At 36.8% G+C, this 16,003-nt stretch overlaps 2 protein-coding genes across 2 annotated transcripts; one reads left to right on the top strand and one right to left on the bottom strand.

Annotated features, from left to right (window-relative positions):
* Positions 1 to 7,428: 7,428 nt before the first annotated feature.
* LOC108866449 (isoflavone reductase homolog) lies at positions 7,429 to 8,690 on the top strand. Its single transcript, XM_048584245.1, has 2 exons — positions 7,429 to 7,758; positions 8,613 to 8,690. Exons 1-2 carry the CDS (start codon positions 7,429 to 7,431, stop codon positions 8,688 to 8,690), a joined length of 408 nt encoding a protein of 135 aa, XP_048440202.1.
* On the bottom strand, positions 8,546 to 10,761 carry LOC103959239. Its single transcript, XM_009371588.3, has one exon. The coding sequence runs from the start codon at positions 10,759 to 10,761 to the stop codon at positions 9,028 to 9,030; it is 1,734 nt and encodes a 577-aa protein (XP_009369863.2). The 3' UTR covers positions 8,546 to 9,027.
* Between the last annotated feature and the right edge of the window lie 5,242 nt (positions 10,762 to 16,003).

Genomic DNA, 16,003 nt, shown 5'->3' on the forward strand with positions numbered 1-16,003 from the left:
ATGTTGCTATAGTAGCTGAGGCTGCAACAAATAAAGCAGCCTAACAGTAACAGGACCAATGCACCCTCGACCTAATGCCAAGTAGACCAAACGACACCACACCCACGCATGCCGCACATGGCTTGGCCCACTTTCGCAGCCCAACCTGCTCTTGTGGTCCACTTAGTGATCCCAACCGATCTAAGGCCAGTTCAATCATTCTAGCTTCAGATTTCTGGATCGACAATTGAACCGAGGGTATTTTCATCCTGATTTTTTTACAGATTTGTCATATCTCAACTCATATCTCATACCTAGAGTCCATTGCACTTCCACTACTCAAGGAGAAATAAACCTCCAAGCTATTCCATCCTAAATGGCAAACAACATTTGTCTCGAAAGGTCATAGAGTGGATAAGCACCCTCGCGCAGTAGATAACCTTGGTGAATCAGCTTTTACAGTGCACAGAGATGCAACGTGCCCCAGACGAGGTGTGTAGAAGCAGGATAAGGGCAGACGACAAACCTCTCCAGTAGCGTCCCAATAAGCAGCCTCTCGACTAGCTACAAACCGAGCGTTCTGGTAGTGTATATTCCCGTCTGGGCCTCCGAGAAAACATATACTTTAGTCTTAGTGCGTGGAGAGCCGTGCACTCTCGGTTAGGCCCATTGACGAGCATACATTCACGATTGGGACCACACTCTGATAATCAACATGGACAACTTTCCAAACAAAGTGTTCATTCGCGACTAGGCTCGTAAGGAGCATCTTCCACCTTACATCGGAGTAGGTAGCACAGTGGACAGAGAGAAACAGTCACTCAATCTGGCTCAAGTTTAATCAGCAGCTTGTAAGTAACCCGTTCATCTACCAGAAACATACCATATGCACCGCAGCCGCAACATAGACGAACTGAGCATAAGGATGAGCAACCTAGACCAATAGGTCACAACCGGGAGCAGGCAGAAGCTCCGTTGCCCCAGCAAAGGTAAATTCATAAAGAAGTTGAGAAACTTATGACAGAATGATTGCGCGATTTCTAACGCAACGAAGCTACTGACGAAAATTTCCGACGAAACCTCACCAACATAAGCGAGTCATCTTTCATTGACAAGATCGAGTAGACGAACTATCTTGCATAGATTATTGGATACAAAGATTACTTCTGTTCTAACAAACACAGCAGCTTAGCCTAGTGGTGCGCCAGGGGCAGACGAGTACCAAAATGACACACTAGCCCAACTACCAAGAACCGGGGGCATGTTGTGTTTTCAACACTCCAAAGATTCAATACTAGAGCATTACATCACCAATAGCTAATCATCACGAACCTAGTGGTCCAATTCCTCTTGCTGTCTACAACCTAGCCCAAGTCAGCCTCAGCTCCACACTCATAGTCGTGCCTACCTATTCCCTGGCTTCTGACAGCCCTTGATCTGTCACTATAGCTCCCAACCTTGCCGATCTTGCACCATGGCTCCCAGTCGTGCCGATCTTACCCTGTGGCTCTTAATCGTACCGACCAAGCCCATGGAACTCTAAACTTTAAAGCATTTAACGACAAAGTAGAAGACAAAGCTTTATTCGTAGCCCCTGATAACAAAAGACTTAGTAGTGTAGAAGCTTGCAAACATCTAACAGTAGCACAATACTTGAAGAAAGTCTGGGAGCAGCTCACCGCGATTCCTATGTACACCTTTACGTGGGTTCCACAAGCAGTTTGAAGTCTCAAGCAGATCGCCGAACAAGACTTCACAGGCTGAGGATTATTTCAGTTGTCTAGTAGTCCAGTTTTCCTCATATGGGCTTACAACAACGACTTTCATGCTCTCCAATGCGAGAAGATAAACCAATTCCCCGACACCTATCTAGGTAAGCTCTCTAGTGCAAGAGGATAAATTAATTGCTCTCGAGTAGTACCAAAGGATAAACTAATTGCTCTCCAGTACGATATGGTAAACAAACTCCCTGACACTCATATGGGTAAGCTTTTCAGTGCGAGAGGGTAAACTAATAACTCTCCAATGCGATAAGGTAAACTAATTCCCTAACACTCATCTAAGTAAGCTCTCTAGTGCGAGAGGGTAAACCAATCGCATGATACCCATCTGGGTAAGCTCTCTAGTCCGAGAGGGTAAACTAATTGCTCTCTAATGCAAGAGGGTAAACCAATTCCCCTAGAACTCTCCAGTGTGAGAGGGTAAACTAATAGCCGCAGCAGATACGATTTGAGGATCCCTAGGATCTTCATAAAGAAAATCCAGAAAGGATCCTTATTCAAATGACAAGTCCATAACCAATATGCGCAATTTTAATATTCCAAAATTATAAACCTACGACCCCAAGAAAGAGTGAGTATCGATGACTTGTCACCAGCTGTCGCCTTTTAAAAATTTAAAAAAAAAAATTCATGAGAGTGCACATTACATAGTTCTGCAGTACATCCAAAAATATCATTAAGTTGGAAAGCATCACTTTTTCTAATCTTTCTTGCTCTCTTCAACATTAAAGATTTGCTTTTCTTTTTGTCTGTATCTCTCTCACATTCCTCTCACTTCTCTTCCATCCACAACAAAACTATAACAAAATATCTCTAATATTAGAAAACCAGAATAACACTTAGTGTCTCAAAGCTTCACAAAAAATAATTGGACTAAAAAGCCCCTAAAACAACAACAACAACAACAACAACAACAACAAAAACAAAAAAAAAAAAAAAAAAAAAACTAAAACTGACCGAATTTGATACATAAAAACACAAGGGCAATTTTGTCAGAAAATAAAATATTTAAAAACACACTTAGAAATTTAAAATTGTTTTAAAAAAATATATATATATTAACGTGGGTTTAGGATAACCATGTTCAGTTCAGTTTTGCAACTGCTATCAACATGTTGCCGTGCAATTTTAAGACTCCAATGTGGGATAAAACGAGTAGAACCAACGTTTGATCACCTCGATCTCGATCTCGATCTCGATCTTGACCTCTCCAAGTACGTCTTCCCGATTCATCGATTCTTCTTTTTCAATTGTTCCGATTTTCTGCTTTGCCATTTGTTGATGGAGGTGTACGATTCTGAATATGGTGGAATTTGCAGTGATATCAATGGAATTATGTCAGGTAATCAAAACTTCTGCCCACTAAGGTATGTGCTCTAGCTTTTGCAATTTGCATTTTTGTGCTTGGATTATTAGATTGTTTGACTTACAAATCTATTTTTTAATAGTTGAAAGGCCTAAATGTGTAGGTTCGGTTGCCTCAAATTATTATTGGTCCAGGTACAATTCGATATGGAATTTGCTAACAGAAGAGAATCAGTTTTTAGACATGTGAATTGGAATTTACAGACTTATGCCCAATTCAAGCTTAAGAGACAGATTGATGTATATAATGAATATTTTGAAGTGTTAATTATTTGTATTTATGATGTATCAGTGCATGATAAATTCCAATGTGTATCAGATTGATGTATATGATGAATATTTTTACAGCGTGTGGTTAATTCTTACTAATGTGTATCAGTGCATGAGTTCCCCTTACTTAGCAATAGGGAAGTACCTTAGTTTTTCAAGGTGTTGTAGCCTTGAGGTTATCTTTTCTCTCTGCGGATCTCTCTTCTTTAATCATTGACTCATATTCCTCAAGGTAATGAAGTTAATTTGGTCTTACTTTTCTGTGTTTTCTTTGGCTAATTTTTTTACTCACTCTCTTCTTTTTCTCTCTTTATCCAACTAGAAGAGTTCGGTACAAAACGAAGCCACCGCCGACTTTTTGCTTTTTGGTTACGGTTTAGGTGAGGGGTGAGTGTGGCGAAGAGACTAGCTATTAGGTTTTGGCTTGCAGATAACCCTATGTGGAATAGTTGAAAGATCAAACGGGTTGCAAAAGAAGTTTCCCATCAATGGCTCCCCTTGGACAGAAATAATAACATCTAGGAACAATTCCACGTTAGCATACTCACTTTATACCTCGAATCTTGCCATGCGGGATTAACTTCAAGGTGTGGAATAACCAAAGGGGCAATCAAAATTTTAGCAACAACAATTGCATCAAAAAACCTTTTGATGAAAAAAAAGACCAATTACAATAAATTAGACAATCTCATTTTGCACACCAACAGCTTGCTCTATTGATCCACATGCTACACAAATTCAAAACCAATATGTAAATACATGTGATCAACTAAGGCATCACTTTTTCATGCACTATAAACTTTTATTTACTGGTTGAATTATGAATTGATGTTATATTACGGAGAAGTGTCCTCACACTACATTAATACTAGAGTGAAAAGTAGCGGTGCTATTAAATGTATCTTTATCCTCTAACTCACAACATTAACATAAATGGTAATGTACGAAATATGTAACATGAATTTTTATTATTGATCACTTTCATATGTTACTTAACTATTATAGTAATTTTCCTCTCATGTTATCTTTTCTTTTGTCAAATAAATTATATTGTGTCCATTTTTTTAAAATGTAGGAACCAAAAGAATTTAAAGTGGACTTCAACAAATCAAGTATGTAGGGAAATGATAGGAGCAACATATCAGAGATCGTCATCTTATCTGCGTTATTCCTTTTTTGTATTGATTAAAATGTTAGTGTGTTTCAATTATGGGTTCAATTTATATTTTATTTATATTAGTATGGTTCATTTGCCTTCACAAAAACAAAAATAAAACACCTTTCCACTCGAACCAACTGTGGAAGGAAAAAAAAAAACTCTAACTGTTGCGAGTAGCATGTCGTGATGTAAAAAAACCTTTCGCACGCACAAGGCGCGTGCAGAAAGGCTAGTACATGTGTGTGTATGTATTTTAAAAAAAATTGAGGTCCCTAGGTAGGCACCTACTTCGGCTATCCACAAGGCCGACCTTGGATGATAATAAAGAGAATGATCAATTATAATGTTTGGACACTAAAAATTCGTAAATCATAAATGGTGGACAAGTAAGTTCCCCATGGAATACAAGCAGTATCATTAATTAAAAGGACGATTCATGAAATACCATTACATTTTTAACTAATTGAAATCACAAATATATATCAAATACAACATTACTTGCATAACTGTATTTAACTTTTATTGGGTACAAATACATCAAGTTTGCCAATCTGTAGAAAGAAGACTGAGAATCACCATGTCCCTACATCTTCCCCTCAAAGTAAAATATTTTCTCAGCACAACTTCTCTAAATTTTATAGACATTTTTCTGTGAATTACTCTGTAATGTATTTTTATGAATCAAATCGTTTATCTTCTAAAACGTCATAGACCTTTCTCGTAAAAAAGTATACAAATTCAAAACTAATAAGACATTCGTTTGTAATGAAGAAAATGGATTGTACAAAAAAACATACCTTAAACTATTCAAATAGTTTTCCGGTTTGTCTGTGTGACATAATTGTTATGAAGACTAAAAATAAACAATTTGAAGTTAAAATACATTAAAACAATGGTCTAAAACGCATGCAAAAATATGTGATGCATCCGCCGCATTTTAATTGTCGTCAGCAAAGCCAGTAGTGAAGTAAAAAATACATGTCAGATTACGCAAGCAAATGAATGGATTAGAAAGTATCGCTTCCCTTTTTTTCTTGTTTTCTTAACTTAAAGATTTGATTTTATGTTTCTCTCTCTCTCACGCTTTTCGCTCTTCTTTCCACAAATTAAAAAATAAAAATAAAAATAAAAACTGAACCACCCCTCTCCGCTTTCAAACTCCCAATTCGGCTGAGGATTTGCTAGATTCTTTGTGAGAATTTAGAGAATTATTTTATTATGTTTATTTTTCGTGTCTGTTTACCATCATATAATTAATTTTGTCAAGTATTGTTTGGTTTAATTTTAAATAAAAAAATTCAAATAATTTCTGGCTGCAAGATAATAAATGAACCGATACGATGAAATGATTTCCAGAATTCTCACAAAGAATATCTGGGTAAGATCCTATTCCCCCAATTCCCACCCCAACTTTTTCAAATCCAATTCCTTTTTGTTAAAAAAAAAAGGATCACCTAAAAAAGTGATACAAATATATGATTAATTAAATTAACACCCTCTGAGGTTTATCATGTTTTCACAATAATCTTCACGTTTCGTTTGAAAAATTACATTAAAATCCCCTGACGTTTTAATTCACTTTCATAAGAACCCTTAAATGACGAATATACCCTTGTAGTTAATTAGCTAAAATAAAAATAAAAAATATTTATAAATGAATAGAAAGAGAAATCAAGTTAGAAAAACTAAATTAAAATTATATATAAAATCGCAGAGCAACAACTAGGGTTTTAGAGTTCTAAACATCTAGCTCGTTTGGCATATAAATTTGCAGGAAAGAGAAACCAAATCTGAGGAAACAAATTGTTTATGTAAAGGGTAATGCTAGAGAAACTAATTTTATAGAAAAATATTTGCAAACTAAATAATGTGTCATCAATAGGAATGAACATGCTTATTAACGCTTAAATAATAATTCAATCATCAATTTCAATATTATTTAATTTACAAAATTTTATATATAAATTTAATCTTTCTAACATTATCCTCACTCTTATGCAAAAGCCAGACAAGCTCTGAACAGATGCGGAGCCATGTAGCCATGTTTTGGGCTTGGGTCGTCGCGATCCACCACGTTCTTCACCTCCTCTCTAGTGAAAAAGACGAGCTCAAGCTTGAACTTTAATGCCCATCTTGTTGTATGACTATGAGTATAGGAATAGAGGAGTTTTATATGAAGACTAGCTAATTGATAACGTTTATCTTGGACAATCAAGTCTGGCTCTGCTTTAGGTCGTGTTCCAAATTTCGAATAGCTTTTCATATGTGCTAGACATGAGAGTTCAGTTCGTACAGGATTTTCTCTTCTATTTTTTTTAATTAAATTTTATGATGCTATATAGAATTTCTTTTGTTTTATTATAATGTTTAATGTTTTTTTTTTTTAGTTTGACTTTATTTCTATTTATTTACAAAGATTTTTTTATTTTAGTAATTAATTAAAAGGTTAAATTTGCCATTTAAGGGGTGATGTGATAGTAAACTAAAACGTCAGGAGATATTAGTGTAATTTCTTAAACGTGAAGAAGTTTTGTAAAAATATAATAAACCTCAAAAAGTATTATTGTAATTAACCCTATAAATATAAGTCATAGCAGAATAATATACGCACAGCGTGTGGGTCGATGGATAATTAATATAAGTTTCCAACAAAAACACGTGCATGTACTAAAATCTGAACAATACCAAACCAGTTCATTTTCCTTTGCTGACGTTTTTTTAGTTTTAATTTTTCAAGCAAAAACCAATGCAAATATTTCAAAGCGACTCCCCTGCAGGCTCCAGGTGTTCGACTCCTATATAGAGCTACTCTTCCCTTAATATTGCAAGAAAAACAAACAAACAAGAGGTAAACAGAAGTGATATTTGGTAGGTATGGGAAACAGCAAGGTTCTTGTGGTAGGTGGTACTGGGTACGTCGGGAGAAGGATTGTTAGGGCAAACCTTGCCTCGGGTCACCCAACATACGTCCTTCAAAGGCCAGAGATCGGCCTTGATATTGAGAAGCTGCAGATGCTCTTGGGCTTCAAGAAGCAAGGGGCTCACCTTGTGGAGGGCTCCTTTTCTCATCTCCAAAGCCTTGTTCGAGCTGTCAAGCTTGTCGATGTTGTAATTTGTACCATGTCTGGGGTGCATTTTCGGAGTCACAATCTTTTGTTGCAGCTCAAGCTTGTTGAAGCTATCAAAGAAGCTGGAAATATTAAGGTACGTGTATATTCTTTCCATCTTCAGCAGTCAATTCGTTAGTCGCTGTATTAGTAGTATTTCAGTCCACTTTGTGTAAAACAAAAAAAAAAAAAAATTATATTTTTGGAGTTAATTGATTAAATTTCTTGAGTTTACTGGTGTAATAAACAGTACCAAAAATAAACTTGACGATGTACCTTTTCTTTTTTTTTTTCTGGTAACATAAGGGGTGGATCACCCCCAAAATTAGCTTGAAGAGTTATTATAGATAATTCGAGGGTGTATTGGAATAGGATTATATTAGATTTGAAAGGCATTTATAAATCTATGTGTATCCAATTATAATTTGAAAATTTTTATTTGAACCCAGTTAACTTATCTCTGCACCCATTCATTTTTTTTTTTTTTAAATTTTATATTCCCATTACGCCCTAGTAAAAAAAGGGTGTAGAAAGATATTATCAACTAGCGAATGGGTGGGTCGAAGTGGCCCTAAGAGCCCCAATTGGCGGTTGGGTGGGTTGCCGGAAACTGAAAAGAGGGATTAACGAAGGGTGTAGAAGAACTGTAAAATGATAGTGGAGGCGGTTTGTGGCCTTCGACTGAAATTAGGAGATCGTGTTGCCTGAGCTGAGTTAGGTTCGTCAGAGAAATATAGGGCTTCTGATATTGATATCGATCACTCACTCTCTCTCTCTCTCTCAAATTTTGATCTCTCATCAGTTCCCTCTTCTGATACAACCCAATTCTCAATTCCCTTAATCAACCTGCAAGTAGCACAAGAAGGCTATGAAGAAGAGGGAAGGAGAGATGAAGGAGCAGAGCTCCAAATATTTTTGTATTTAATTTCTTTTTATCAAATTAACCATCAGGCAAAGCCATTACACAATGGACTATTTATAATACTCTCAAACCACTGCCAGTTAGCAGAATCTAACAGACTTTCCTAATTACTTGTAATAATCCCATTTTACTAACTAATTCAATGCCTAACTATGATTAAGCTAATCAGGGTCATAACATTGCCTACCCCTTAAGAACAACCTTGTCCTCAAGGTTAAAATGAAGAACTGGTTGTGCTTCTTAATTGTTTGCTTCTGCATAACATGCTCCTATTTGCAGCCTTTGCCGTTGTTTTTCCCAAAAAGAATTCTGCCCATATTGTCAAATGGAGACCCTGCATGGACTTGCAACCCATCTTTTGATGCTGCATCACCAAAGCTGGTAGTGAAGTCCTTAAAGATTGTCACATTTTTGACCAAACCAAGTTGCCCAGCTGAAATGTTCTCAACCAGTAGACTCAGATCTACCAGCTCCCAAAACAACATTGACATTTGCTTCCTGACTTTTGTTTGAACTAGATAGGATGGATTTACCAATCATCAGCAGCTGAGATACCGCAGAACACCACCATTCTGGCAATCTATGAAGCCTCTCTGAGTGAAGTCTCTCCAATCTTACAGTGGTACTACGAATTATATTGTTAACAACATGTCCTGCCAATGCACTTTCGAACCCAGTCACCATATCCACAGCCTTGCTCACACTTAAATCATGCAAACTCTCCATCTCATCACTATATCCACCATCTCCAGTTTTTTGCTTTTTTCCTTTATTCAAAGCTTTAACACTTCTATCCCATTGTACCATAAAACTACCTAACTTGGTTATTTTTGCAACCATGTTAAGCCACTCTGCCTTGACAGCTTTAAAATAGAGTATCATCTTAACAATTTTAGCAGTTGCATCCCCTGGATCCCATAAAGGCCGAAAGTCAAGGTTACAAGTGAAAAACATAGAGAACTCAGCATGTAAATCAATAGCTAAGGCAACAAAATTGCTTTCCATGTGACCAAGAGAGCATACTAAATCCAAATAGGTGCCCATAGCACATTCACTCCTTTTCAATGTATTTATTGTTCCGTTCCTAGCAAAGTCATTGCTCTTGCTAGCTACCTCTCTAATTAGAGCTTCAACAACATTTGCCATATTATGCCTTGTCACATACATCACATCTGAGAATGACCAACCTATCCACCACATGTAGCAATAGCCCATTGCAGCAAGTGCAGCAACTGGAACTAAATATGAAGCATAATTGCCACTAGACGAAGAATTCTCATTGTAGATGGTTATAGGTCCAGATGAGGTTAACTCCCTGATTTCTTGATCCAATTGTTGAATCTGAGCTCTAATAACTGCACTATCAAACTTCTCCAGCAAGATGTCAGCTTCATTTACACAATCAAGTATATCCTGCAGCTGTGCAATAAGATCAGAAAATAGCCCATTCCCCAAAACTATCAAACTGGTCAAGCCTTGTTCCATCTCCCTTATCTGTTTGGCACTAGCAGCAGCATCATTCATGTTCCCAACAACCTCTTGAGCCTCTTCTGGTGACTTTTTCATTTTACGTTTGTCCATAAGTGTAGCATTCCAAAATGGTATGAAGTCAACATGAACTCCATACATTTCTTTTCTCTTATCAAACGATTTCCCAGATGTAGAAATTCCATGTGTCCTTGATGTTCCAAGCTTGTCTGTGACAGTATTCACAACAGCATGACCATTCAGCTTTGTCACATAACACTCTTTGGGCTCGGAATTTGTTATAGGCACACTTTCCAGTAACCCCACGCCACCTATATGAGCATCAACTAGGGAAGTTTCAACAGAGATTCCTACTACAAGACCTAATTCATTCGTAGCGGTTGATGGGAGATGGCTAGGGAAGGCTACCCTGCATCCTATCTTAGCATGATGACCATCTGCAAGATCACCCAATACAATCTCCTCTAATAAATCATCATCACATCCACAAGCTTCCATTTCTCGGGAATCTTTCTCATTATTTAGCTGCATATGTGCATGACCAAGATATGTCCATTTGCACAAAACTTGATTCTCCAGGTCACCATATTTTGCCAGTTCCTCATGAACATGCCTGCCACTTTTGAAATTCATCAATACAGGAATCCCAAATGTGAACCTCCTCAGTATTCTTCTTGGACTTACACTCATTCTTGCAGAACCTCTTCCTTACCTCCCCCTTGAGATATTGAACCCCAAATGTGTTCAGGGAACGAGAGCCATAGGAGTAGCTGCATTGATAGTAAAAACCTCACAAATCTCCTACATATGAAACTGTGATCCAAGCTTTTCCACATCCCTGGCAAATGTGCAGGGAGAACCAAGGGCAACTGACCAACCCCGGTTGCTATTCCATGACAAATTTTCTGTACTTTGTCTCTTAGACATTTCAACAAACAGGTTCGATGCACACAAATCTTTCATCAGAAAGTTGCCCACAAGATACCAATCAATCCATCCAAATTTTTCATTAAAAAAATCTTCATACATGACTACAATAACACCAGTATGATACGCCAGAATAAACTGCAAAAGCTGATGCCATTTGGCCTTCCAATGTGACAAATTGGAAATCAAAGATCGCAATACCTCATGGCGACGTTTCGTGGTGTTCGTATGAGAGAGACCTGCAGATTCAGTAGCTTCATAGTTCTTGAGAGGAAAACCCAAAATATGCGCCATTGTTGTAGCTTCCTTAGTGCTCAAAACGGGTCTGTGACTGTGAGCGTGGGCTGATTCAGTGCTAAAGGTTGCTGAAATCGGAAATAGTAGCGGCAGCGTGGTCACCATCACAACGGGCATGGTTTTCTCAAAATGTGGCAGTGGAATTGTGGCTGCCATTAACTCTTTCAATTGGGACTTAACCGGAGAACTTGCAAGTGCTCTCAACATCGGTGACGATAAGAGCAATGGCGGAATGGAATGGTCGTGGATTGTTGACGGAATTCGCAGTGGGTTGCCGTCTCCATTTTGAAGTTGTTGGTGAATCTACCTCGATTGATGCAGCTTCTGCGGAACAAATCGAGGCTGGATCAGAATCTCCCTCGACGCCGAGAGCCAAGTCACAGCGTGACTGAGCAAGGTCACTACGGAGTTCTGCGAGTACAGGATTCACAGCCTTGTGAATGGCGGTGAGTGCAGAATGCATAGCTTCGCGGATTGCATCACGGATCTCAGCATGCAGCGAAGCTTCAAATAAGTTGATTGCAGCGGAGAGGCGTGCATCCATGGCAGGAAGACGGGTCAGGTGGGTGTGCACAGGAGGGAAACCAGGATTCGAGAAGATACCATTGATACAACCCAATTCTCAATTCCCTTAATCAACCTGCAAGTGGCACAAGAAGGCTATGGAAGAAGAGGGAAGGAGAGATGAAGGAGCAGAGCCCCATATATTTTTGTATTTAATTTCTTTTTATCAAATTAACCATCAGGCAAAGCCATTACACAATGGACTATCTATAATACTCCCAAACCACTACCAGCTAGCAGAATCTAACAGACTTTCCTAATTACTTGTAATAATCCCATTTTACTAACTAATTCAATGCCTAAATATGATTAAGCTAATCAGGGTCATAACATCTTCACCCAATTTCAAATGACTACTTGTCATCCTTGAAAGCATATATAGCTTTTTAACCTGTCCACGTATGGGACTGCATCCTTGTTCCACGAATTGCAAGATCACACCACTTTTTTGAGCTGCAATTTGCTAGTTTTTTTTCTTATTTTTCTTTTCTTTTTTTTAATTGGTTCATTAAGTTTTAAGGAAATAGTAGTCGGACCAAAATCTAGCCCCATAGAGATGAGCACGAAGAATTGAACATTGACGAGATAAAGAGTAGGTCGGCGACGACAATTTTTGGAATGACAATCGGAATTAAGTCCGATCCCTGCCACAGTAGGTGGTTGGGTGGGTTTACTGTCCTTCTTTTTGTTTTTGTTTGTTTGTTTATTTTTATTTTTTTCAAGTTTGTCAATTTTGTATTTGAGGGTAAAAAGGTAAATTTTCGGGACAAAATTTTCAAGTTGGGTGTGAAAATATGATCATTGAGTGTAAATAAAATTTCCCTTATGATTTTAGTTGAGTCTTTTAAATGCAAGTGGTTGTCAATTCAGATTTGAAGTACTCAATCCAAGTTTGATAGTATTCAATCCAAAGTTTGAAAGTATCTCTTAAAGTCTGAGGGTACTCAAAAAGCCAGTGAATTTGTAAGATTCAATGAATTAGAGGATTTTGATGGATTCTAGGATGTGACGTATAAATACTAAAGATCCTCGCAAATCATGCATCCCCTCTCAAGATTTCAGCGTTATTACTCTGTACAATACAAGCAGTCTCATATTCTATAGGTAATACACACAGAGGTCTATATGCTTACTTTCTCCTATTGTAAATTTTTTGATTACGACGTAAGTATCTTGTTGGTTGGTCAACCTATATTTGTTTTTCAATTGCTTATACTTGTTTTTGTTGTTTTGCTGCATCATGGTGTATGATTACAGTATTTTAGCATGAACAACTTCAATTTTTTGTAAGGAAATTTGAAGTTCAATATATAAAGCTAAAACCTTTGTCTGGGTATTAGTTTATTTGTTAATGAGGATCAGCGCACGGCCCGTAATTCCTTCCTCTAATTCTTATATAATTCCTACAATTTAGGGCTTGTGAAATATGGCATTGATCCTTAAATTGTACTCAATATTCTTGGAGCAAAATCACGGAAATACATTCTTTACATTTTATGAAATAACAATGGACTGATTAGAGAGAGAAAATAGAAAAAAAATTAACACTCAATTGCTGGAAAGGAATGGCGAAGAAAAACAAGTACCAAAATCATTAAACATCATAATATAATACTCTATCAAATTCTTTCACAATTCGTGTGAGTATGTGTGAATCATTTAAAATCCATAGACCTCATGGGAGTTTATAATTACATTAAAATCCCTTAAATTCCTAATTGAATCATATCATCAAATAATCGAATTCTAATCTAAGCAGGAAGATTTCCACAATAATGATACCCAAGATATATATTATAGTTCCAATTAACAATGTCAACGGCCACTATGTTCTTCTCTTGATAGACGTGCACTAACTCGCATTTGGCTATGCGTGTCATAAGTTGTTGGCATTGATCAATGATGTTGGCAAGAGAATGAAAGCTGATATTAGCCATATCATTAATTAAATTAACCACAAGAGCCGAATCCATCTCCACGCATAATCTTGAAATACCCTTATTAACTGCAAATTTCAGTCCAAAATATGGCCCCCAAAATTTCAGCATCAATCATCTGCCCTTTGCCCAAATTACCGAGCCAGTTAGTGATGTTGTCTCTAAAAACTCCTCTGCACCTATATTTCTAGTAGCATTGGTCTGAAAATCGTCCACATTAAGCTTCACCCTCTCTGCAGTAGGTGGATCTCAAGCTAGAGAAACTTGCATCTTAGGATCATTAGAGCATACACACTTAGAGCCATCGTACCATTCATTTGCAGCCTTAAAAATAATAGTTTTGGAAGATTGCGGGATTGCGAAGTTGTCTTCAAAGAGTTGTTTATTCCTCCCTTTCCATGTATACCAACAAGTAAAAATAAAATCACTACACCCAATTTGTTCAGGCCATACTAACATGGATTTCAAATTAGCCATCACCCAAGCAGTTACATCATGATTAAAGGCCAGTTGTACCTGTCTAGGCATTCCCATCAATTCCCAATTACTCCTTGTCTTGGGCAGTTTCTAAAAATATGAAGAATGGTATCAGAAGTCCCAGAGCATAAAGAACAAGAGGAATCCACAGTCAGGTTTCTCTTGAACCACAAACGTTGATGATCTCCATGGTTTGTTTAGTTACTCTTATGGATGAAGCTGATATCGCAACATACACGATCAAGACGATAGATGATCCACAAACGTTGAACAAAACATTGTACCTTCATCCACCTGAAAACGCACTCACACAGAAACAATTGGTCGAAATGTGGGAGAACCTTCTCGGAAAGAAACTAGTAAAGATCACCATTTCTAAACAAGACTTTCTTGCTTCTATAAAAGGTATTTAATCATTTGAAATCAGTTGTGTTCAAGAAAATTACTAACATATATTCATTCGTACGTGCTTAATTAATGTCTCTAGGGAAGAGTTGAAAATTATTACAATAATTTAAGGGAGATGAGAGTTTTAAACTCAAGACATATAAGTAAAAATCCAACACCTTATCCATTAGGATACTAAACTACATGCTTGATCGACACATTAAAATAGCTGACACCACTTAGTGCTAAGAATTTAGATTTGAACTCTCGGATTGTGTGATGTTCAAAATCAATGGTTTACAATCTAACACCATTTAGTTGGGGTACTTTTAGTTCTCAAAATTATAGGATGTTAATCTGTCAGCGACACTGAACGGGATCAATGAACATTCATAGCTACTTGTGGTTAGTCAGCATTTGAGAGTTTTATTTTTATGTACTAGTTTGATTTTGTTCTCTACCTGAAATATTATGTTTCAGGTATGGACTATGCAAGTAAGGTAGGTGTCGGGCATTTTTACCACATTTTCTATGAAAGCGATCTGACGAACTTTGAAATCAAGGGAGAAGGAGTAGAAGAAGCTTCAAAGCTTTACCCAGAAGTGAAATATACACGCATTGATGAATACTTAAAAAGTATATGCATGATACCAATCCAATGTGTTCAATAATAGTTTGTAAAAAAGTATAATATATATTGTACTCTAATAGGATATTCCACTTTTTATGAAGCACGACTAGAAAGGGACAACACCCTTAGGACTAGTTTTGTATTGCTCTATTTAACATTAAAAAATAAAAAACATATTTTTGCTTTGCTGTGAAAATTAATAAAGCAGTTGCGTGTTTAATAAACTTTTTGTGTAAAATCAATTTTTCGAGTCTTTGGTAAAATTTTATATGAAATTGCTGTAACTATAGTAAATGATTAAAAATGATATGATTTTGGATGCGGTAAATTAACATTTGACCTTTTGAACTAGTACTTTAGTTGAAATTGACCTTTGAACTATTTTTTTTTAGTAAATTAACCCCCTAAACTATTTAAAATCAACTAATTGACCCCTTGTCAGTAGATTTCATCCACTGTTTGGTCAAATTCAAGGGAAAATTAGTTTTTTCTTTATAAATTCTTACTTGTCAACTATAATCACCAATAACTTATGATATTTGAAAACAAAATAATGTATAATGCCAATATAAGATGGTCTGTTATGTAAATGTTAATTTTTTTTTAATGTTTTTTTTTTTATATTTTCTCATTATGCTATATGTTTTTGAATTATTCTGTGTGTCACATCCCAGCCCTCCCTCGCAGTGATATTGTCCGCTTTGGCATTCCC

This window comes from the organism of the source record quoted next, unplaced genomic scaffold (assembly GCF_019419815.1).
Source record: "Pyrus x bretschneideri cultivar Hongxiangsu unplaced genomic scaffold, Pyrus_bretschneideri_v1 Contig21, whole genome shotgun sequence".
Classification (NCBI taxonomy): domain Eukaryota; kingdom Viridiplantae; phylum Streptophyta; class Magnoliopsida; order Rosales; family Rosaceae; genus Pyrus; species Pyrus x bretschneideri.

Excerpts from the sequence above, each read along its gene's own strand:
- LOC108866449 (XM_048584245.1), top strand. The coding sequence starts at position 7,429 with ATGGGAAACAGCAAGGTTCTTGTGGTAGGTGGTACTGGGTACGTCGGG. Across the intron at positions 7,759-8,612 it reads AAGAAGCTGGAAATATTAAG|GCAAAGCCATTACACAATGG; the intron begins GTACGTGTATAT and ends ATTAACCATCAG.
- LOC103959239 (XM_009371588.3), bottom strand. The coding sequence starts at position 10,761 with ATGAGTGTAAGTCCAAGAAGAATACTGAGGAGGTTCACATTTGGGATT.